The following is a 24428-nucleotide window of genomic DNA, read 5'->3' on the forward strand; positions in this document are numbered from 1 at the left end:
GTTTACCGCTTCAGAATATTTTGATATGCTTGTCTTATATGGACAGTGTGATGAGAGTGCCACAGTTGCTCCTCAGGAGTACGCAGTTCGTTTTCCCAATAGGGAACATCCTAGCAGAAATACCTACTATAACCTGAAAAATACTATAACCTAAAAACGTCCGTCATTGCACCAATGCACAAACAATGCGGATACCCAACAATGCATATGCATCATTTGAAATGTATCCATAGTTACAAATAAAGCAGGAAAACTAATTAATAGGTAACTTAACATCAACAACAGGATTGGTCAGTTTAAATTGCTTCTTTCCTAATCACTATTTAAGATAGATTTTTTTGAACATTTTTCCTATTATTTCCAGAAGATGATGAATTCACCGTATTATTTTGGTCCGCCAGTTCTGAGAGACCCTGTATAGGTATTTAGAAAATAAAGATATTCCATGAATTCATTAGTTTTTATTGCTCAATTGTTTTCTTGCTAATTCAATCTGTAAGTCTAATAATAACAGTTTTTTCCTTTCATGTTCTCTTTCCTCTTTTCTCTTCAAGTGTAGGATGTTATTTTATACAAGTTTTGTTTTACATTTATAAAATTATTCCTTCACTTGAAAAGTTGGAATTGGCTTTTTTGGTCGCAATCTTTTATTAATCGGATGTTTTAATTTGGCGCTGCTCCACTAGCAAAATGTAAAATGCAGAACGTAAACAAAAATTAAAATACTCGAAATACATTTCAAAGTCCCAGGGAAACAGTTGCGAGTTACCAAAACTTTCAAACGTTTACTGTAAAATTCCCTAGAATTCCCTAGGAAAATGACTACGTAAACACGGTGGATGATTCGTTTTCGAACTAATGCAAATTTTAACTAATGTTTCGATAGTCTGCGTTTATGAAATGCAATCTCCTTTATTTTAGCTTTAAAGTCGGATTTACCTTAAAGGCGCATTTTATTAAAGGAGACTTTAGGGTCGGATTATGAAACCGGCCGTAAACATCGCACTTTTTCTAACCAATAAATCGTTCGTTTAGAGTCAAGGTCGTCTTGTCTGAAATACAATACAAAACAATTCATTGGGATCAGTGTTCTCGCCCGCTCATTAGTCGGCCAATGAGTAGGCTCCGTCGCGCCGCGTTTGGTCCCAAATTTCCGACTTTCGTTCACGCTGTAAACGTGTTTGTTTCGTTCGCTCCTCTCATCTCCCTCTACAAAAAAGACTGCGGGGCTGTAAAAGCGATCTGGACAAAAAGACAATGCTCTTCTTTATTATATGAATAAATTCTCAAAGAGTTCAGGGATTTCAGGGATGTTTAAAAATGATACTTAATCAATTTCATGAAAATTTTCTTTATTGGTGCTTAATCCTTTTAAAAATGAATCAAAACAATTCACCAAGTGGATGTACTGTCAATTCTTGTACCTAAAAAATATAGTTTAAGACAATTGTATGTTTTTGACCTTGTGGGTTGATTACTTGGACGTTGGGGCCCGTTGACAGGACGTAGATGATGGCTTCGGCAACATCTTCAGGTTTAAGGGCTGGGATTTCCTCTAGTACTTCTTTAGTCTCGTCGTCGGGGAGGCCATCTTGGAATTCAGCACGAACTAATCCAGGACTGATACTCTACAAATGAAAATTCCAATTTAAAAATGCAATAAAGCCGAAATATTATAATTTATAATAGATGTGAATTGGGGACTTGTCGGTAAATTGGCATTAATAACTTTTAAGCGACCTTGAGTTTGACAATTCCCACTAACTTTAGTTTGAACGCTACTCTTTTTGTTGGCTCCTCAGTCTTAAATTTAAATATGAATTTTCTTACTGTCACTTTAATCTTGCTCTTGACGAATCTCAACTCCTGCCTCAAACTCTCCGTCAAAGCCGTCACTGCAAACTTGGACGCCGGATAGACATTCAGACTCGGCTCCGGCAAATTTGGTACTCGGTGTCCTGTGATGGAGTTCATGTGTATAATATGTCCTGCGATGTTACAGCGTTTCATTGTTTTGACAGCTTCTCTGGTGCAGATGCACAAAGCCATAACGTTGACGTCGAACACGCGTCTCCATTCCTTCGTCGAACCATCTGTCAAAGTTTTGGTTGACGTTTGTGGTGAATTAACTTGTGCAACTTACCCATCAAACTAGTGGACCTGCTCAGTCCAGCGTTGTTTATCAAGACGTGAACCGGTCCGACTTTTTCGCTGATCCACTTGAAAGACTTTAAAATGTCGTCTTCTTTGGTGATGTCGCATTTTAAGGCGTATATTTGGCCGGAAGGGTTGCTCACGTTGTTGGAGAGGTCTTGGATGCGGTGGGTGAGGCGAGCTAAACCTACCACCTGTCCAAAAAAAAAAAATTAAAGTCGAGGGCTTTTATTTGATAATAATTGGTCTTCTGACCTCATTTATGGATGTTTTCGTTCATTTGCAAAAAAATTTCCGATAAAAAATTTTGCACTTGGGATATGTGATTAATTAAAAGCAATTAACCAGTTAATTAATTAACAGTAAGTAATTTATTAGAAGCAATTAAATAATTGGTAAATTAAAAGTAATTAATTGGTTACATTTAGTAATTAAATAAATAAAATTAATTAGATATGTAATTGCATAATTTCATCAATTTACGTATATTTCGAAAACAACTTTTCAGGCAATGTTGTTCATGGCTTGTGGTTTACTCTTTTCATTGTCATTCTGTTTCGTTCTCCCACATTCAAATCAGTTACGTTTCCAAGACAAAGTCTAATCGATAAAAGTAAAAACAAATTTTTAAAATCAATCGATACATCTTCTTTTAATTTTGCTTCATTTATCATTTGTTTTTGTATTGTTTACCTTCATTCCTTTCTCAGCCAAAGCTTTCATCACTGCTGGGCCTATGCCCACACTAGCACCTGTCACTATTGCCACTTTACCCTCCCAACGTTCCATTTTCTTACAGAAGGTCCTTCGCGTGAGGAGATGTCACATTTACTGACTGAGTTGTTTGAGTCAAGCTTTACCTTATTACAATGAAAATTGTTCAAGATACGAAGAAATATTTATTTTTTAATACATAAATGAAAAAAAACAATGAAAATTATTTTAACCTAAAAAAAATCCTTAATTCACACCTTTGTAGTCTTCCTGCAAGTTAACTCGAAAGTGATAAATTTAAATTAATTTTCAATTAATTTTGAAGACATTTCACCGCTTCCATATTATAAAGAACCTACATTCTATACAGGGTGATTCACGAGTAATAATAAGCCTAACGAAATTTGTAATGCAGCCAACAGTAGGTAAAGTCCATTCAAAAATCAAAAAACCACCAACGTGGCATTTTCCTCGATAATTACTATCGGCAACGCTGTTTAGTCGTTTAGTGTCAAATTTGGTGAGAATTGTAACTTTGAGGTTAAGTGTTTATTAAATGTCTTGTTTTTCTGGGCATGTTTAAGTAAAAATAATAAGAATCAATAAATAAATGAAACATGCTGCTAATAAAACAATATAAACGGAATTCAAAGCAATTGAATTTTGTTTTGAATCAAATAAATGTCATAATTTATATTTTATAGTTACCAACATAGTATGAAAAAATACTTATCTACCTAGGGTTTTTTAAATTTTACCAACCTAAAGCAACAGGTGGTGGTTTTTTGATTTGTGAATGGACGTTTTCTATTTTGCGTTTAGAATTAGTATATTAAAAGACAAGTTTCATAAGACCAGTCTTGAAGCACGAATTCAAGATTAAAAAACGAGTGGCGTAGCCACGAGTTATTTTAAAGAATAAGTGCTTCAAGGTCTTATGAAACGAGTTTTTTATAATATTTTTTGTAAATTGCCCTTTTTAAGCCGTTTTTAAACAATAATGTTTACTTTCCTCGATTTAGGGATTTTTGTGGCGGTTGGTAATGTCTTAATTTTAAAAGTGAAAATTTGATCAAGTCTTCAAAGTCGCCTTTTGTTTTATCCAAATTCAGTCACAAAACACGAATATGGAAGATAATCTTTCATGTACGCCCGATGAAATACGTGAAATTGCCAAAAATACGGTCGCGAATTTGTTGCCTGATAAATCCTGATAAATAATTCTTTGCACATTTTGTAATTTAAACTGACACGCATGACGGATCAAGCTTTGCCAACCTAAAAATTTTCGTAAAATGTTCCGTGAAATAATGGCTATAAGGACATCCCAGATGATGACGTCGCGTTCGTTAATATGTCTATTAGAGAATCAAAATGGAGGCAAATTACAAAAAAGTCTATTCTAGCACTCAAATGACGTCATTTGAGTGCTTTAATAGGTCGTTGGCGTGTTAGAATAGACTAGGAAAATTTGCTGTATTGATGTTGGTAGCGTGAAGTGTCAACTGACAGACGTCAAAAAATAAATCTCGCAGAGAACAAAGCAAATTAATAAATAACAATGAACAAAACGTTTAATTTTCATTCTGGGATTTGGACTTCTCCGGCAGTAAATTTTCTAACGTCTTTTGTGCAATTTGCCTAATTTGCGGCGGCGTTAGTGATAAACTTTCTTCAGCATTCATTTTCAAACATCAAATGCGAAAAAAAAAATCTGACGTTTTAAATTAATTTTTTCACAGCCGGCTAAAATTATGCCACATAAAAAATGTCACCAACCACCGCAAAATTCCCTACATTTAAAATTTTTATTGTTTTATTGATAAAATGGTATAAAGTGGCAAAATAGAAAAAATAGTATAAAAGATTCGTTGCAGAAGGTCCTTCAAGCACTTATTTGTTCCTCAAAGGCGTGCATTTCATTTTTTTTATACCATTGCACATTGACTTGACAATTTTCAAAATTGCGCGATTATGAACTATCAAAAAAATTTCAACTCTACCCCACGCACACAGTTGCCACATAAATTTTCGTACATAGTTGCCATATTTATCCACAATCACCCAATATATGCCTAACATGACATGTTGCTGAATTTCCGCGATGTCTGAGAGTATTCTTCTATTGTAAACTAGTAAAACTGACAACAATGCACTAGACATTGACGCTATTTACAACCTCAAACTTAGAAAATCATAACCTAATTCAACAGACAGCTTTACTACCAAATTAAATGCAAAATTTCCATGGCCTCCCATTATGCCAAACCAACATTAATGTATTTACTTAATGTTTTCCAAACACTTGTCAAAATAAAATGTCATTTTTAGTTATTCGTCAAACTCGAATTGTCCACGCAAAATGTCTAGAAAATAATGTTAAACGGACTACCTAATGTATAGAGAAGGAATATAATTAGATGAAGTTTTTGTGCTTGGCCCTGGTTTTCGTCCTCTTCATTTCTTACGCCACCGGAGGTAAATCCACTCCTTGGTGATTTACTTCGCTCTACATTTCCACAACTTTTTGTGTAGCATACAGGTGCTGGGACTGTGAAAGGGACTGCGAAAATGCGATTAGAAGGCAATGTAACGACGAGCAGATATGTTTCTTCATGACAGCAGGTATGTCACACTAACCGTCGTTTCATTCCACATAATTTGAGCAAATTTAGATGACGATCGTGAATACAGGGGATGCTGGGATGGGTCACGGACTTGCAAAGAGATGGAAAGATTGTTAAACGTCAGTTATTGCGCTACGTGCGCTGCAGACTTTTGCAATTCGCCTGAGACAAAAATCTTTGCAAATTTCGTACTAGTTGTTGCTTGTTTTTCAGTTATGTTTGCAAAGTAGTCAATATAATTGACGTGTGTCTAATTAATGCACAAAGATCTTGTTTATTGGTGGAAAATTTATAGTGCAAATGATGTTTTGAGTCAAGTTGCTTAGTTAACATTGATTATTGATTTCGACCATAAATAATTATGTCGCATTCTGGGAAGTGTGGCTGTTATTATTGTGTTTTTATCAAGTAAACACGAAGATGGAACGCTGGGAAGGAAAGGTTGCTGTCGTAACAGGAGTCAGCTCTGGAATTGGCGCTGCAATCGCTAGAGCTTTAGTAAAGAAAGGACTCAAGGTGAGTGAGGAACTGGATGATAATTACAAAAATGTACTCTAATGTCTGTGTTTAAAATACAATTGTTTTGAACAAGTGTAGATTATTTATTGTTGTTTTCTAATGTTAAAACATTTAATACAAGGTGATTCACGAGTAATAATGAGCCTGACAAAAATTTGTGATGCAACCAGCAATACATGTTCCCCATTACTAGAATTAAGAATAATGATATATCCACGTTGGCGGTGAAACAAAACCCAATCTAAACTTTGACGTTTCTAACGCCATTTTGAATTTTTCATTGATCTCTTTTAAGGTTATCGGTTTGGCCCGTCGCATCGACCGCGTCGAAGAGCTCGCGTGCTCCTTGGCAGACCAACTCGGCGCGCTCTTCCCCATCTCCTGCGACGTCACCAAAGAAGACAACATCCTCGAGGCCTTCAAATGGGTGGTGGAGAACGTCGGCCCTGTCCACATCCTGATCAACAACGCCGGCCTGACCAAACTGACCAACTTGACAGGTGAGTCCCTCATCTTTAAGACTCCCACCCAACACGTCCCTTCAAGATGGCAGCACCGAGATGTGGCGCGAAGTGTTCGACGTTAACGTCCTGGCGCTGTGCATCTGCACCAGAGAGGCCGTCAAAGTAATGAAAGAGCACGACATCGACGGACACATCGTCCACTTGAACTCGATTGCTGGCCACGTGGTGCACAACGTGCCGAGCTTCAACGTCTACCCTGCCTCTAAATTCGCCGTCACGGCCTTGACGGAGAGTCTGAGGCTGGAGCTGGTGCATCAGAAGAGTCGCATCAAGGTCACAGTAAGTAACAATCCAAAAAAAAAAAAACTATAGACATCTTTGATTGTTTAGAGCATCAGTCCTGGAGTGGTTCGCACCGAGTTCCTCGAAGGTATGTCCGGCGATGACAAAGACCTGATCAAACAGCTGCCGTACCTCAGACCTGAAGCTGTCGCTGACGCCATCGTCTACGTCTTGTCCACGGATCCGGCAGTCCAGGTGCGGCCTGGTAACACTTCTTGAATCCACAATAACAAACAGTCTTTAAGATTACCGAATTGACGATCCGTCCAGTGGGAGAACCAATCTAGGCCTCGCAATTATTCGGAAGGCATGTTATGTAATACCAATAAACAAGAAGAGACCGTTACAAGTTGTTTTCATCCTCGTCTATAAAAGATGAGTAAATTTAAATCCTAATCAGTTCCTTTTTCACAATTCCCACAAGAGCTAACCATTTGCTTCAAGGGTAGTTGTCACAATGGAGCGCTGGGAGGGTAAAGTGGCTGTAGTTACTGGTGCTAGTGCTGGAATGGGGGCGGCTATAACGAGAGCTTTAGCGCTGAAGGGGTTGAAAGTAAGTTGGATTCTTCTATTTAAAATTAACTGGGCGTAACTTATGAAACTAGACTATCGATTGTGATCCTGAAATAAAGTGTTTGGTAAAATATTCATTTCAGGGGTGCGTTCCTAAACGTATGGAGAAAGGTAAGAGTTACGCTAAATTGTTCATAAAGAACGATGGGTAACATACTGAAGTAATTCTTCTTCACGTTCATATTTGATTTGGGTAATACTAGGAGTGTACCCCATAGATTAAGAGGAGAAATAATTTCATGATTTTTTGAACGCTGCACTTCCGAAAAAAAATTGAACGCTGCACTTCCCGACCAAATCGAACGCTGCACTTCCAAATCGGACTTTGAAGTAATTTCGTGATGTTTCGAGTAGGATGTAAAATGTTATTTCTGGGCCAGGATATTTGGTGTCTTAAAAAACAAGGCAGAATCCTAAAAATTGAGCTGTTTTCCCAAAAGTAAACAACCGAAAAAGGCCTAATATCCCTCAAAAAGCACTAATTTTTATGTATCACAAAAGTACCCAAATATGTGCAGACCACCAAAAATTGGGCATCCGAAAAAACCGTTGAGAATCACCTAAAATCATGGAAAATTACCTCAATAACACCCTAAAAAACTAACAAAATACTTTGTTTTTAAACAGCGCAAAACGGCTTTTTATTTCTGGACCAAGCCATTTGGCGCATGCAACAAAAGGAAAAAGCACCCAAAAAAAAACCATTCGCTTGTTTTTAGGCACCCCAAAATGGATTTTCATTTCTGGACCAATCCAATTGGCACATGCAAAAATCATTGACAAACGAGCGAAAAATCACCCAAAATCACAAGCAACTCCTCTCAGAAACAACCAAATATCCCTACTTTTACATCCAAATTTTTTTTTTAAATCAACCAAAATAGCGCCCATCAATTCACAAGAAGTCTCAAATATGAAAATCTACAAAAAAAATTCTACGGCACGTCTTGTGGGAGCAAATTAGCATATTTTTACACAAAAAAATTTAAAATGAAAAAATCCTTTGTACAACACCTCCTGTCATAAAAAAGAGAAAACTAAGTACAAAACCAAGTTATAAAATAGTTATTTATGCAACAAGTGAGTAAAGTAATACTTTTTTTACGAGAAGGAAAATTTGCCGCACGAGCCCACTCATGCCAAAAAAATCCCAATTTACATACGAACTCGTTAAAAAAATACTAATTATGAATGAAAAATTTTATAATTGCGTTAAAAAATGACACGCTACGGCACTTTTTTCACGCAAGATGGGTGCAAAAATGAACCGCTATGGCACTTTTCTTAACGCTTCTTGACCGATTAAAAAATCACATATTTTATGAACGCAAACAAATGAAAAAACTTGCACTTTTTTTGACCGACGTTAAAAAAGGCATATTAATGGGTTTACTTTGCTTATTAACTTGAAAATGTCTCAATACTGATGTCAGATGGAACACCTCTTCCATATAATGATAACTTCATGACACGTGAACAGAACGATCCTTCCGCACTATCAGGATGATAACATTGCGATAATTTGAAAAGTGAAAACTTCATATCATTAGGCGGTATAAGTCCTGCCGCGATGACAAACGATTTGTTAGCATATGAGTTAATTCAAGGCATATTAGAATATGTATCATTATTTGTTGAATCCAGAGTATTATTTCTAACGTATTGAAAATTGATCTAAGCTTCGCTTTTCACGCATTTCATTCAGTAACCTGTAAAAAAATACCAACGAATCTCCAGTATTTTTTCAAAAGCATTCCATTTTTAGAATAGTTGGGATTCGGGACAAGAAATTTGTATTTGTTTTAGGGCTTGGCTTATTAGTTAAAAACCTTTTTATTATACAACCAAATCTATCATACAAAAGAGCAAAACACTATTTTTACAAGAGATAATGTATACTAGTTTCAATTTGGTTGTAGGTCGTAAAATTTTATGGTACTTTAAGTTAAAGATCTTGCGGGGCTTATAAATCCTAGTTTACCACTAGCAGGTAATATTTTAAGCAGGGTTGTATTGTACATTTGGTATATTTGCATTGTACGGCAAACGGCACGCGCCGCTTTCCAACCTTTTCAGACCCAACCATTGTGCCCGTTAATCGCTCATAATATCCAATAAAATTTTACGACCTACAACCAAATTGAAATTACAATAGATCTTTCTTAAGAAAATGCAAATAAATGAATCTAAACTGAAATATTTTGGAAATGAAGTTAACAAAATGTGACAATGTTAAGTGACACAAATAGCTTTTTCAACAAATGAGTTGGTGCCTTCGTTCTCAGCACAGGCCATTTCAATGCGAACCTCTGTTACAATTTCAGTTCCTGTTGTTCTATCCACCTTTTCAATGTTCAGTTCTTTTAGAACCTCGTTGATTTCTTCATCTCGCAAACAATGTACAGTAGCCTTTACCTTTGAACTCTTTATCTTCTCAGTGAAATGCAACCCCATTGCCAAATGAAGTTTTATATCACTACCATCATAATGCTTCTCGTTTATGAAGTTCTTGTAACATCTTTGGGTGAAAAGTTGTGCCAGGGCACCACGTGAACTCTCTTCTTTGTACTTCAATTCAATCATGATTCCTTGTCCATCTTTGTGTGCTATCACTCTGTTGTGTTTGAAATTATAGCATTGATTGACATAGGTGTAACCAGCAGCGAGTACTACAGATGACACTACAGTTTCTATTCCTGCCTCATTACATGGATCAATAGATATTGTTTCAATCAGCTCACACAGTTTGTCAGTAAAGGATTTCAAAGCCTTTATGAACTCTGCTTTGTCTTTATTGGCAACGTGCATCACATTATTAAGTAAATTTTGACAATCCTTATGTGCAATATCATTTATGCCACAATGTTGTGTTAAATGCTCTACCATCTTTTCAATAAATACGGGTCGTAGATCATCCGGAATTCCAACAGCAGTTGGGAGACCTTCTCTCCTACGTATATATGATAGATAGCCGTGGCGTAGTAGGAAAAGGCCAACAACACACGTGGAAATACGAGCCCGGGAATTTCTATTTGCAATATGTAATTGAGTTAGGCTCTCCACATTCATTTGATCATAAGACTCGGAAATATCGGGTAAGCAATCTCCTTGAAGCATACGTCGAATCATCTCGTTGACCTCATCATTTTTGAAAAGATTATCGAGACATTGAACATTACCACTTTCTTGCCAATAATTTTGTAAACTGGCATCTCCCCGCATGTGGTTTTCCAGAAACCTGACAATTGCATATGGATTAAAGATCCCATGATCTCCACGTTTGGTATAGTAACAATTATACTTGGTGATTGCCTTCGTTCTTAAACCTTCATCTACAGAAAAGATTTCAAAAAGCTTTTCCACTTCTTCCAAATTGAATCCATAATACTTCAAGCACGGGTCATCATCTCCAAATCTGACTCGATCCATGTTACTCAGCAAGGATAAAGAGAAGGAGTCAAACAAGTCCAATATTCCTGTAATTAAGATTCCAGCAAGGTTGTCTTCATTACCTTTCACAGTCCCGCCAATAGCACCCATAATAACCCCAACAATCTTTCTTAGCTCATCTTTATCAGCCACAGTGTCAACTGCTTTTGAAACAATTGAATCAAATTCATCAATGAGGAGGAAAACTTTCCTCCCATGGAACTTTTTCAAATATTCAGACAAATGTCTCAAGCCGTTAATTACATCTATAGGTTCAAACTGCTGGTAATTGCGATTTCCATCACTTCCCTCTTCTGTACACCATTGCTGACACACACATCTCGCATCAACTTCCAATTTTGAGTCTGGACTTTTATATAGGTAGGGGTGTTTTTTAAATGCCTCATGTATACTCTTTTTACAAAGATTCACAGCATCAGTTTTGCTTGTGACGTCTTCAGAACACAGGAAACTGACATTGATGATCGGATATTTTCCAAAATGAGTTTTCACAAACTTATCATGTGCCATGATCTGTAAATGTATTTCTTCTGAATTTTGGTTTACAGTAAACAATTTGTAATTTGGTGTATCACAAACAGTCTCACTTTCCAGATTAACTGTAGTTATCTGCTTTCCTGTCTCCTTATCCACTTCCAACTCTATAAAACGGCGGAACATGTCCAAGTTGACACTTTTCCCAAATTTTCGAGGTGCTGTTATCATTACTTTTGGTCTAAGAAGTCTAACGAAAACTTCTTTTATGAACAGCGTTTTGTCCACAAACGTAGATGCTTTCAAAATGCTTTCAAACGATGAGCCAGTGCTAACTGTTAAATTCTCGTTTGTCCCCTGTAATCGCAGAAAATTTGGTAAGTGACCACCCAGAAAAGTCACACTATGACTGAAAGAAGAATATAAGGAAACTCACTTTCTTATGTGTAGCAGACAGACCTTTTTCCATTTTTGATTTTTTCGATTTTGGTTCGCTCTGAAAATTTTTTTTTAATTAGGTATGCATCATTAATTGAAATAACATAATAGTAATTAGTAATACACATCCGATTCAAACCTTCCACTGTTTAGTAACTGTTACATACAGAGAATTGAATTCACTAACAGAGCTAAAGTATTTCAAGGAAGGCAACAAAAGCAGTAATTTGCAGTTGAAAAAATTGAGTAAATACATTTGCAATTATAAAGCTAGTGTGACACGGCACTAATTTTCACAGAAAATTTACCAGTAAATGTTTGAGAAAATTTAGTATGTACAAAATTTATCAGAAACTGGCAAGTAGTCTGTTTGCAACGTGTTCTAAAATTTTGAGTAAAAATGTCAGAAAATCTGCGCAGAAGCTACAAATTGGTACGGGCATCAGCTGATCGTTATGACTACACAATGCGAAAGACCCAATAAAATCGAACGAATCTAAAGTTTCAAAGGCAACGCATGCGTTCTGGCTCAACTGTTGTCAATTTGTGGCTTCTGCGCAAATTTTCGCTTATTGAAGTGAAAACTTCTTTAGGCGCGCCACATTACATTTTATTCCCGGGCAGTGAATTAGTTTCATGCGACACGGTAAAATCGTCCGCAGCACAAGCGAAAATCGTTCGCAGAACAACACGACAAGCTAAAATCAAGGGAGTCGAGTTTTTTAGCGGAGCGAGCGAAAAACAATCAACTGTGCGTCACTTGTCAATTTTAAATTTGCATTGTACGCTGTGTTGGGACCTGACTGTAAAAAATTGTGTAGCAAAATGTGAAGAGGAAAATGGACAAATTATTATAATACGGGGTATTGCTATGAAAACTTATGTTGTGTTCAATATCATCGTCAAGAAAATAAAACTTAAACATCCAAACCTAACCTCACAAATTTTGCCAGAGCGTACCTCTAAAAGCGGACGTATTTGCAGTTTCTATTGAAAAATACAGATTTTTGATGTTTATTTAAAAACAGCATTGGATTTAAATAATATTAATTATTTATGCCTTGCTCCTTATTCCTCCAAGTACCGTGCGATCATTTAAATTATAAATTAGAGTAGGCGGGATTTTTTTTATACGATTGCCCAGAATGCCAATTGACTGATTAAATAAATGTGAGGTTATGGTTAACTTTATAGCGTTTATGGTTCCCATATTCAATCGTTTTAATTTAAAGGAAATGAAAGCAATAAAGAATAATGTAGTTTTATTGAGAATTACAGAAAGTGTTCAAAGTGTTCTCCCCCAGCTTCAATGCAACTGTTAACCCTCCGTTGCATATTTTCAAATGCATTACAGAAAGTGTTCAAAGTGTTCTCTCCAAGCTTCAATGCAACTGTTAACCCCCCCTTGCATATTTTCAAATGCATTTTCCAACATCTGAACGGTTATAGCGTTGTATGCCTTAAATAGTGCCTAGAAATAATCTAAATTAGAAATTTAGATGATTCAAAAACCACTGACTGTATCTTATTCGCGTAGGAAAATCTCGTGGGAATAGCTCTTAAACGACGGTCATTTTATAGTAATGAAGATTTAAATCTTGTTTTAATATTTTGTGACGAGTTCCATTTCAGAGGTCCATCTCTTGGGCTAACCTGCGGTGAGGCTTTTTTAGGAGACTGCTTCATTCTTGCTGAAACATCTGCCACAATCTCAGGAATTCTTTTTTTGGGCGCTCCGCTATCGGCTTTTTGACCAACAGTCCCAACATTACGAAATTTCGCCACACATTTATAAATTTGTTGGACCAATTTTTGGTAATCTACAGGAAAATTAGGGAATGTGTTTTGAAAACCATTAACGCAGTGCTCTACAGAATACTTCCATTCGCCATTCTCTCGTTGTTCAACGTTTATAAAATAATTCTCAGTAAGAAAAATGTTCTGTTCGAAATAAAAAATTTTGAAACGTCACTTTGACAATTCAAATTTTAAATCATATTTACAACAGTTAATAATGCCAACCTTATTTAAAATTCACAGCCCGCTCTAATTTATAATTTAAATGATCGCACGGTACTATCATCCATAATGATGTATTTTTTATAGAATAGATACATATTCATATTACTTGAAATCAGTAACGAGCATCATATGTAGAAGTTTTCACTTCTGTCGTGCGGTCTTAAGCACACACTCTTTTTTTTTACTATTTGGATTTAGAACACGCAGTGGTAAATTTATTTAGTTGTTTTGTGTATGACACGGTGTTGTAAATTTTCGGTTGTAATTCCACGAGAGCTCTGAAATGATCGATTTTTAACACGAAAGCTCTCCTATAGTCCATTTTTTTATTATAGTCCGATGAGCTTAGTCCGAATCAAGAAATCGACATGACCTGCGTCTGCTTTCGACATTTGACAGCAGTGCTTGGTGCTACCAATATTTGATAACTATTTATCAACTAATAGGTAAAATATATTAAAAGTTGTTGAAAACAACACTAAAACAACTTAAACAACTAGGTTTGGACTGTCTTTCTTTCTTTCTAGATTTTGTTTCGGCATTGCCACGTAAGGTCAATGACCTTACACGCTAATAAGAAATTTGTTAATGTATTTTACACGGGAACGAGATAATAATGGTCCGCTTCTGCCAGTGGGTGCTGTTCAGGAAAGAGTTGCGCAGCTTTTCCTTGGCATCATACGGCGAAAATTTCAAGCAAAATTAAACAAAATTATCACAAATGTAGTTACGACCTAACCTAAAAATTTGACGTCGCTAGTGGAATAAACGTACAATTCGCGTCTTGTTCTAATCGCACATGTCAAAGCGAGATGCATAGTGGGACGGACTTAATAAAATACGTACAAAAATCCAATAGCTTGTTTTACATTATGTTGAAAAGAGATAGCAGTATAACAGTTGCTCTGCTTATTAATTGATCCATCGGACTATAATTAAAAAATGGACTATAGGTAACAACGAGTGTCACTTTGACAGTATAAATTATGTCAAAGTGACACGAGTGGTTACCTTTTGAGAGCTTGAGTGTTAAAACCACGGCCTCCTAGATTCATAAGAGACTCGTCTCTTATCCGGCCTGTCGCATTCGATAAATGTCCCGTATAGTATGTCCATCTAGCGACTTTAATGTGACCCATATATTAGTATATGCAACTAAAAATACGTATGAATAATGACATTTTATATAATAAATTGTCAATTGGAAAAACTAAGTGCAGTCGAAACATTAAAAAATGCCACAAACAAAGAAAAAATGTTGTATTAGTTCACGACATACAGTTAACATTTCTTATCATAATCTACCCAATGATATCACTTTAAATGCGGCATGGAAGATAGGACTGAGAGATCACACTGGTAATATCATGACTGCCCCAGAATATGCAAGTAGTAAAATTTTACCAAGATTCCTAAATTTAAGGACCAATGTAAATATTTCAGGCCCCTTGCAAGATAGTTCTCTGGAAAAACTAGAAAAATTGTCTTCTTTTACTTATTCGCCAAGTACCAATTTTCAAATTGAGACGGCGGCAACAGCTTTTTTATGTGGCTACTTAATTATGAAAATAACGGAGCCAATCCATGGATGTGATTATTGCTTGTCACATTTACAAGATTCAAATTCGAAAAAGAAAATCCACTTACTGGAATTAATTTATTACTAAGATAGAGGAAGGCTAAGTTACCCCAATGATCAATTTGTGGGTCTTGTATGGTTTGGGAATGACAAATTGGAATTTTAGCTTCTTCACTTGCAATGGGTTTTGGGAAGGTTGAACATTATAGATTATAGATAATAATGAAGATTTACTACTATGAGCAGTTTATTCCAGGAGAGACAAACAATCTGCATTTTGCCGATATTCGGCATCCCTTTTTAGTAACTAGCAGGTAGATAAACTTACCACTTTATAAATCTTCATTATTATAATCTTTATAATCTACCCTAAACCCATTGCAAGTGAAGAAGCTAAAATTTCAAATTCCTTCACAAACTATACAATTTACAATATGTAATTTCAATAATAGTAGAAATTCAACCAAGCATTCCAAAGGAAAATATAAATTTTGTTTTGAAGAATATCTTGGCCTCATATCTTTCGGGAAATCCACTAATTCATTGTCCTGTTCGTGGTAAAATGTGAGTGAGACACTTATTTAAAAATTAGAACTTCCTGTCATTGTAAATTTTTGTAACTTGCACTCACAGACAAATAAAAAAAAAATAATAAAAAAGAAAATTGTTGAAATTAAATTTACCGTTTATAAAAAATGTTTTTGATTTGAGATTTAGAAAAAGTGTCAGATGTATGTGTGCGTTAAAACTGTTGAAAAATGTTGAAAACACGTCTATAAAACAATAATTTCCTGCAAGGCAGGCAACCAGTACAACACATAAGCCCCGTATTGTGGCGCACCCTATAAAACAAAAATAATGCTTAGAACTACGAATGCGGCAGGCCGGATAAGAGACGAGTCTCTTATGAATCTAGGAGGCCGTGGTTAAAACAGATCATTTCAAGAGCTAGAGTGTAATTCGGTTGATTATTTCATGAATTAAACAGTACCATTATTTTGACAACAGTATTTATTTTATTACTTTAGCAATAGGATTGAAAACATCTGGGAAACCTACTTGACGAATTATCGAATTACCACTATAATCCAAAAAATAAAGCCTTACGATCGGTCGAAAACGATGATGAATAAAATAATCTCAAAAATTTACTACTAAATTTTCTGTGAAATTTTTTAGTACTAGCTTAAGAGTGTATGTCAGAAATGACAGAATGTTAGCATCCGTAGAAAGTTGTTTTCAAATTAAAAGATGTGGACTTACTGCTATTTCATCACTACTGGTAGATGCAACTGCCAGGGCAGATGGCTCCTCCTCTTTCTTGGCTGATGATATTTTCTGTTTGCGTTCTTCTTCTTTATCCTTGTGTGTTTCTCCTTTTTTGTTGCATGGATTCATTATGTTTTATGCTAAAAAAGAGATTCCAAGAGTCAGACATAAATTACATGACGTAACACTATTGCTAACAATCACTAAAGAAACTAACACAGCCAAAAATATTGTTTTTGGTACAAGCACAAAGTGGTTTTAACAAAAATTATTTATCCATTTCACAGGAATCGCATGAATCGTCTGCTCGATTTGATTACCACAACAAAGCTAGAAAACGCACGAATGTAAAACTTTGCAGAGGACCATTTGAAGGTTCCTTTTAAAATAAAATGACAGAATTATGGCAATGGCAAGGTTGGTAGAACTGACTAATTTGTCTTTGCCAAAACCAAATAACCACCAACATTGCATTCTACCCAGAAAATCAAAAGGCAACGTTGTGTACTTATACAGGGTGTTTGAAAATTGCTAGTACAAAAAAAAACTGTGAAGCCCTAAGAAATCCAAAAAACCAATTTTTAATTTTTTTAAACAAAAGGGATAAAGTAACCCTATCCCAGCATATTTTCCGCTTTAGGCGGGGAAGTATTTTTTAAACCTTGGTAACCAAGCGTGATAATGAAGGACTATACAACAATATGAAAAATAAATATTTTTTTGCAAGATTTTGGCAACTATCAATGGTACTAACAATTTTAACCCAATTTTTAGTAATTTTTATCTCGAAAACTAGAGGACTTTTATTAAAAAAAATTTTTGCCGATGACTTTAACTCACCATCACCAATTACCAGTATTTTTTTGTACTAGCAATTTTCAAACACCCTGTATACATTTGATTGGTCTAGCATCCTAGTAATATCAAAAATTGCCATTATACATTTAGTGTAATTTTGTTATCACCAACCGAATTCAACAGGTGGTGGTTATTTGGGTTTGACACAGCCTATAGGTTGCCTCGTTGAAAATTGGGAGGCGGAGGAAAAAGAAAGTCGCGACGTGAAATCGACCCAGAAATTATTTCGGTATATATACAGTGCGTCTCAATATTATAAAAACACTAAAGTTATGTTTTTTTAAACGGAACCTACCCAGTTTGATTTTATTTTTAAATTCTATGCTAAATTAGGAATCAAATTTATACAGGTCGTTTTTACTTATCTGCCATCGTTTTTGATCAGTGGCGTTTTTTTTACCAGAATTTCGAATTGCAGGGGCCCCTTCGAAAATTGGTACCTTCCAAATCGTTGCACATAAATTAAAATGATTGACGCTGTTTGATTTCTGAATGTTTGCCGCATCTGCTGACTGTTTACTCAACAACCTGCTCAGTCGCATATGCCTACTGCGATTTTTTAAACATAACGAATTAAAAATGTTAAAAACTCATTTTTTTCAAATGGCACCCCGTATTTATTATTGCACTGGTCGAAAGCTTTTTTGACAAGCTTTTGAACAATGTAAGGTTTGTATAGTTGAGTTTGAAAATCTAGGGTGCTATCCTAAAATCGCTAAATTTTTCCGTTAAAAAGACAATACAAAAATCTAATAGGCCTAACAAAAGATAATCACACAATATAGTCACTCCATAAAGATGAATTAACCAACAAAACAGTGTTTAACAATTAAACATTTAATTATTTTAGTGATTTTAAGATAGCATCCTAGATTTTCACATTCGACTGTACAAACCCTATAGGTACAGTTGGAAAGCTTGTCAAAAAAGCTTTCGACCAGTGCAATAATAAATGCGGCGTGCCATTTGAAAAAAATTAATTTTTGACATTTTTAATTTGTTATATTTAAAAAATCGCAGTAGGCATATGCGACTGAGCACGTTATTGAGTAAACACTTAACAGATGCGGCAAACATTCAAGAATCAAACAGCGTCAATTATTTTAATTTATGTGCAATTATTTGGAAGGTATGAATTTTCGAAGGGACCCCTCCAATTCGGAATTCTGGTAAAAAAAGCGCCACTGATAAAAAAGAATGGCAGATAAGTAAAAACGACCTGTGTAGATTTGATTCACAATTTAACGTAGAATCCAAAAATGAAATCAAACTGGGTAGGTTCTATTTAAAAACATAATTTTAGTGTTTTTATAATATTGAGACACCTGTATTTATATCGGAATATTTTCCGAATATGCGGTAGAAGCGTAGCTATCATCTAGAAAAAAGAAAAAGTTGATATATTTAATATCAAACAAGTTATGGAGCTTTTTCGCATCTCTGGGACACCTGTATGTTATATCTTATATCATATCCCAGTGCAGTGATAAGTTAATTTCTCACGGGCACCATCCCGGCCGAGCAGTAACTGACTGACCCAGTGAACCCAATAATTCAAGTTGATTTATCTCTTTGCTTTTAATGTATCGCACTTGATCTTCTTTACTCTAATTTTCTTTGGTTTAGCAAATATATCGTCATCAAACTTAAATATTTGGTAATTGTTCACTTTAACTACTTCTGGAATTTTCGCGGTTTTTCTGGCTAGCATCCTCAGGGCGTCCTCCTAGATCGTGTCCCACCATTCAAACCTTGTGCAAATGCCTTTTTTCTTTCTTGTTGTGTTTCAAGGTCGCGTCAAGGTCGCGCCAAGTCTTAGTAGAACTAAAGGGTAAGGAAAATTTTCATTTGCACAAGGTTTGAGTGGTGGAAAACGATGTAGGAGGACGCCCTAAGGCTGTCTAGCCAGAAAAATCGGGAAAATTCCAGAAGTAGTTAAAGTGAACAATGACCAAATATTTTTAGGCTCTTTTTGTTCTCTTTCTCTTTATGTAATTGCATTCGAGTGTTTTTGACATATTTTCCACATATGTAACACTTGATTTTTTTAAGTCTCTTTTTCTTTTATTTAGCAAATAAATCATCATCAAATGAAAATATTTCTAAATTCCGCGAAGCGCACTCCTTCATTTTAACCCCCTTTAATTATTCCGAGTGAACGCTTTTGTGTACTAAGTATCGGGTGTTTTTTTAAATTTCATCTCGTAGTAGGCGTTGAAGATTCGATTATGAACGCACAACGCACCACACCACTCGTGTAAAATGTAAGATTTAAACAGCTAATCCGTGATCCGTAACCTGTATAGTGCATTCACAATCGACTCTTCAACACCTACTATGAGGTGAAATTTAAGAAAACACCCGACACTTAGTACACAAAAGCGTTTACTCGGAATAAGTAAAGGGGGTTAAAATGAAGGAGTGCGCTTACTAAACGTGAAAAGCCACAGACCAACTCTAAAACTTAGTGCCCCTTTTCTTTTTCTTTAGGAAAGCTAGTGAATTGATAAACCAAAGGCACTGATTTGACATAATAACCTGGTTCGTACTAGTGGTTGGCCAAGCAATGGTAAAGCGCGCTAAACGGATTCTAATTATTTTTCCACAGTTTTATGTTTGAAGCTATGGTGACTATATTTTTTGTTAAACATTAACGTATCTCACCGGGCTACTGTCTCAGTTTTTTGAAAAATCGCTTCATTCTTTATAAAAAAAATTAATAATGTTTTTCAGTAATTCTAGTTATTTTTGCTCAATTTTTCATTTAGAGACTATTTAAAAAGTGCATTGGATTCAGAAGAACGTATCTCATGGGGCTTGTCTTTGACCACCCACATTTTCTTCATATTTCGCACAGATGGGGGGTTTATGACCGCTACCAACCGCTACCCTTGCAGCTTCTTTAGGGGCTGCGCAAAACTTGTACGTCACTTCTACTTGAGCAGCTAAACGTTCAAGACGCCTTGTAGTTGTCACCAATCCGTAAATAAATTCATTCCTTGTTAAGTTTAAATCCGTTTTTATTTTATTTAATAACAACATTCATATAATCGTACCGACCAAGCGTACGATACAACACATTGGTCCTTCGAGCCGGATTTAAACCGAATTATTATAAAAAAGTGATAAAGTTCTCGAGTGAGTGTCGTCATCGATAATTCCGACCCTTGGTTCAAGAAGCGTGGCAGCATCCAGAAGCTCGGTAAACAAACCCAACGCCATAGTCTCCACCCAGGAAACCAACAGGCAGTCAAGGACAGCGAGACGTACACCCTCATCGTGGACAACGAATCCAGGTCAGAGATATCTGTTTCCTTTTATCAACCATCCTCACCCGTTATTACCATATTGTTCTTTTTGTATTGTCATTACGCGGCGTGAGAAGTTTGAGTTGCAAGTTCGAAATCAGATTTAATAATGCCGGAAATGGAAAATCCAAAAACTAGTCGTCCCACGGCAAAAGGTAAATTAACGCGAATGGAAAAATACGTAAACGATGACACAATCGATAAAAAGATAAACGACCTAACCGTAGGTTTAAAATTTTTAGACGAAATTCTAAAAGATTTCGACAAAGCACAACTCCGTGTTGAAATGATGCCCGGTAATGTTTTAACAGACGAAGAGAACGACAACGAACGTGATTCCTTCGAAGGGCGTTATTGCGATGTTGCTTCAAAAATTCTCAGTTTGATTCAAAAAATTCAAAATGAGGAACAGGAGATCATTGCCGCTACAAATTTCCGTTCCCGAGCAGAGTCAAATTCAATCGACGACAATAAAACATCTGTATTCCATTTCTCGCAACAAAAGCTCGACCTTCATGAGCAGGTAGACCAAGTTGTCACCATTGAAAGTGTAATTTCGGTCGAAGACGAACTTTCACCGGAAGAAAGGGAACGTAAAACGCACTTTTTTGACACCATAAAACGGGACGCCCAAGGGCCGGTTATTACAAATCTACCACCTCAAAATAACCCAACGGATTTGGGAGATTTTCACGCCGGTATTGTAAAACCTTTCCGGTCATTGGAAAGCGAGCCCAATAAACAACAACAATTCAAAGAACAAAATTCGAATTTTATGACGGAAGATCTTCAATCGAACCAGACGGAATTTGTAAAAGATCCAAAATTAAAACTTGAAAATTCGTATTACCTGCCGCACGACGCGGTTCTTAATAAGCAATCAAATACTCGTAGCGCGATGTTCGACGTTTCGTTAATTACAATGAGCGATAGTTTACTTGGGGGTCCAGCTGATGATCTTTTACCAGGAAGCATTATCGCGACGCGTTGTCCCGTCGAATTGGTCACGCAAAATCAAAACGTCAAATCGGTAAAAAATCACAGGAAAAGAAGCATCGGACTTGCAACTCCAACGTGCGAAGAGATGTACACGCTCCTCACGCGAATCGAGGCAATTTTAAATTCTCGCCCCCTTACACCAATAAGTAACGACCCCAATGACCTCGAACCAATGACCCCCGGACATTTCCTTTCCCCAGGTGAATCTCTGACCGCAGTCCACGAGGGCGACATCACCGAAGTTAAAACCAACCGACTGTCCCGTTGGCAACTCATCGAAAGGATGCGCCAACTCTTTTGGCGAAGATGGACTCGGGAATATCTCTCGCGACTCCAGGCGAGATCTAAGTGGAGAAATCCCGACACCACACCTGCCGTCGGCTCCCTGGTGTTGATTGCCGACGACGATCTACCTCCATTGCGGTGGAATCTGGCGCGCATCACCGAGCTGCACTTGGGAAAGGACGGGTTACCAAGAGTGGCGTCGTTAAAAACAAAAAACGGTGCTACGAAACGTTCAGTGCACAAACTGTGTGTGTTACCCCTAGAACGCGAGGACGTTCACGTGTTGACTCATTACGAGTAAAAAACTGTAAATTGTTCCCCCGTCTTTTGTGTAATTATGTATTTTGATTTTTTTTATGTACATATTTAGATTTAGTTTGATTTTTTTTAGAGTTAGATTTATGTATTACATATATTAGGTTTCTCATATTCGTCTTTTGATGTATAAAAATTTTATCTTATTTTTATGTTTGTACCATTTTTTCTTATCTCTAGTTTTATATCATCTTACTTATGTTCACTTAATTTCATTTTTCTTATTTTTTATATTTTATCATTTTTTTTTTCTCTCTTGTACTTAATTTGCCTTATTTTATTCATTTGAAATTTATCATTTGATTTTGTTCATTAATTGTGTTAATACGAAATTGATTCAATTTAGTGTTGAACCCTGGAAGGCTTCAAGGCCGGCGGCATGTCTTTGACCACCCACATTTTCTTCATATTTCGCACAGATGGGGGGTTTATGACCGCTACCCTTGCAGCTTCTTTAGGGGCTGCGCAAAACTTGTACGTCACTTCTACTTGAGCGGCTAAACGTTCAAGACGCCTTGTAGTTGTCACCAATCCGTAAATAAATTCATTCCTTGTTAAGTTTAAATCCGTTTTTATTTTATTTAATAACAACATTCATATAATCGTACCGACCAAGCGTACGATACAACACAGGGCTACTGTCTCAGTTTTTGGAAAAACAAATTAGATTGGAAGCAAAAAAATAAACAAAAGCCTCAACAACATAATCACTACTTAAGGCTGTTGCCTAGTGGTTGGCCAAGCAATGGTAAAGCGCGCTAAACGGATTCTAATTATTTTTCCACAGTTTTATGTTTGAAGCTATGGTGACTATATTTTTTGTTAAACATTAACGTATCTCACCGGGCTACTGTCTCAGTTTTTTGAAAAATCGCTTCATTCTTTATAAAAAAAATTAATAATGTTTTTCAGTAATTCTAGTTATTTTTGCTCAATTTTTCATTTAGAGACTATTTAAAAAGTGCATTGGATTCAGAAGAACGTATCTCATGGGGCTACTGTCTCAGTTTTTGGAAAAACAAATTAGATTGGAAGCAAAAAAATAAACAAAAGCCTCAACAAAACGCGTAAAATTCGGTTATTAGGCAGTCCACTATACTTCTGAACTACCTGCAGCCCCTGGAGGTCGTAAACTTGGGTTGACATAATCACTACTTAACGCCCGCAATGCAACTTTTGTTGGGAAGATAAAGTACTTGCACTGAGCTCACGGGAACACCCTCGGGGCAGGCCCGGCGTGCCGCGATGGTCAACTTATGAATCCCATTTTAAAAATATACCTGAAAGGAGATGGCCGGATTGCCGCGGTGCGGTATCATAACCTTTTTATCTTTTTAACAAAGTAAACCAATCACTAATTCTAATAATAGCGAGTAATTAAAATACCTAATACCTACATATAACACTTTTTTTGATCGAGCACCAATTATACAGATGTCCCAAAAAAAAAGACGAGTCCATAGCTCCCTTATTTATCGGACGATTTTAATTATCTATACACCAAATTAATTTGTTGTGAGTAGGCTACAAAATGGCCTACTAAATTCACGTAAAGCCCTAACGACTTCAAGGTTAAACTGTCAAATATTTTTTGTCTTTTTCACTTTTCAATATCAGATTTGATGTATAAAAATAAAACAGCCCGTTAGGTGTTGCTTAGTGACACTTTCCGGCTCTGATATTGTTATTATAACTTACTTACCGGACTCAAATTAATGATGCAATTGAACATCCACCGGATAGTATGAAATAAAAATTTAAACTATGTACCGGGTGTCCCATCACTTATGACAAGCACGAAAATGACTTTAAAATTAAATTATATTTATATGAAAGTATTATAGATGCATAAATACTGTTCACCGCCACAAAAATTGGGTATTACTTTTTTGTTAAAATTAATTACCTAGGTACAGCAGTCAAAAAACTATCACTTTAAAAACTAAATTTTGTTCGATGCAGTTCAAATTTGGTACACGTTATGAAACCATAATACATAGAGAAATAAAATCCGTGATTAGAATTTAATGAAAATGTT

At 36.0% G+C, this 24428-nt stretch overlaps 2 protein-coding genes across 2 annotated transcripts; one reads left to right on the top strand and one right to left on the bottom strand.

Annotated features, from left to right (window-relative positions):
* Nucleotides 1-1335: 1335 nt before the first annotated feature.
* Nucleotides 1336-3060, bottom strand: LOC138127933 (farnesol dehydrogenase-like). Its single transcript, XM_069044059.1, has 5 exons — nt 2848-3060; nt 2144-2348; nt 1831-2093; nt 1479-1628; nt 1336-1424 (listed from the first exon to the last, which is right to left on the bottom strand). The coding sequence occupies exons 1-5, from the start codon at nt 2941-2943 to the stop codon at nt 1383-1385; spliced, it is 756 nt and encodes a 251-aa protein (XP_068900160.1). The 5' UTR covers nt 2944-3060; the 3' UTR covers nt 1336-1382.
* Nucleotides 3061-5056: 1996 nt separating this feature from the next.
* LOC138127936 (farnesol dehydrogenase-like) lies at nt 5057-7163 on the top strand. The gene is made up of 7 exons (XM_069044060.1): nt 5057-5346; nt 5404-5493; nt 5544-6011; nt 6310-6514; nt 6561-6817; nt 6869-7015; nt 7066-7163. Exons 3-7 carry the CDS (start codon nt 5916-5918, stop codon nt 7105-7107), a joined length of 747 nt encoding a protein of 248 aa, XP_068900161.1. The 5' UTR covers nt 5057-5346; nt 5404-5493; nt 5544-5915; the 3' UTR covers nt 7108-7163.
* Nucleotides 7164-24428: the final 17265 nt, after the last annotated feature.

Source organism: Tenebrio molitor, chromosome 4 (assembly GCF_963966145.1).
Source record: "Tenebrio molitor chromosome 4, icTenMoli1.1, whole genome shotgun sequence".
Taxonomy (NCBI): Eukaryota; Metazoa; Arthropoda; class Insecta; order Coleoptera; family Tenebrionidae; genus Tenebrio; species Tenebrio molitor.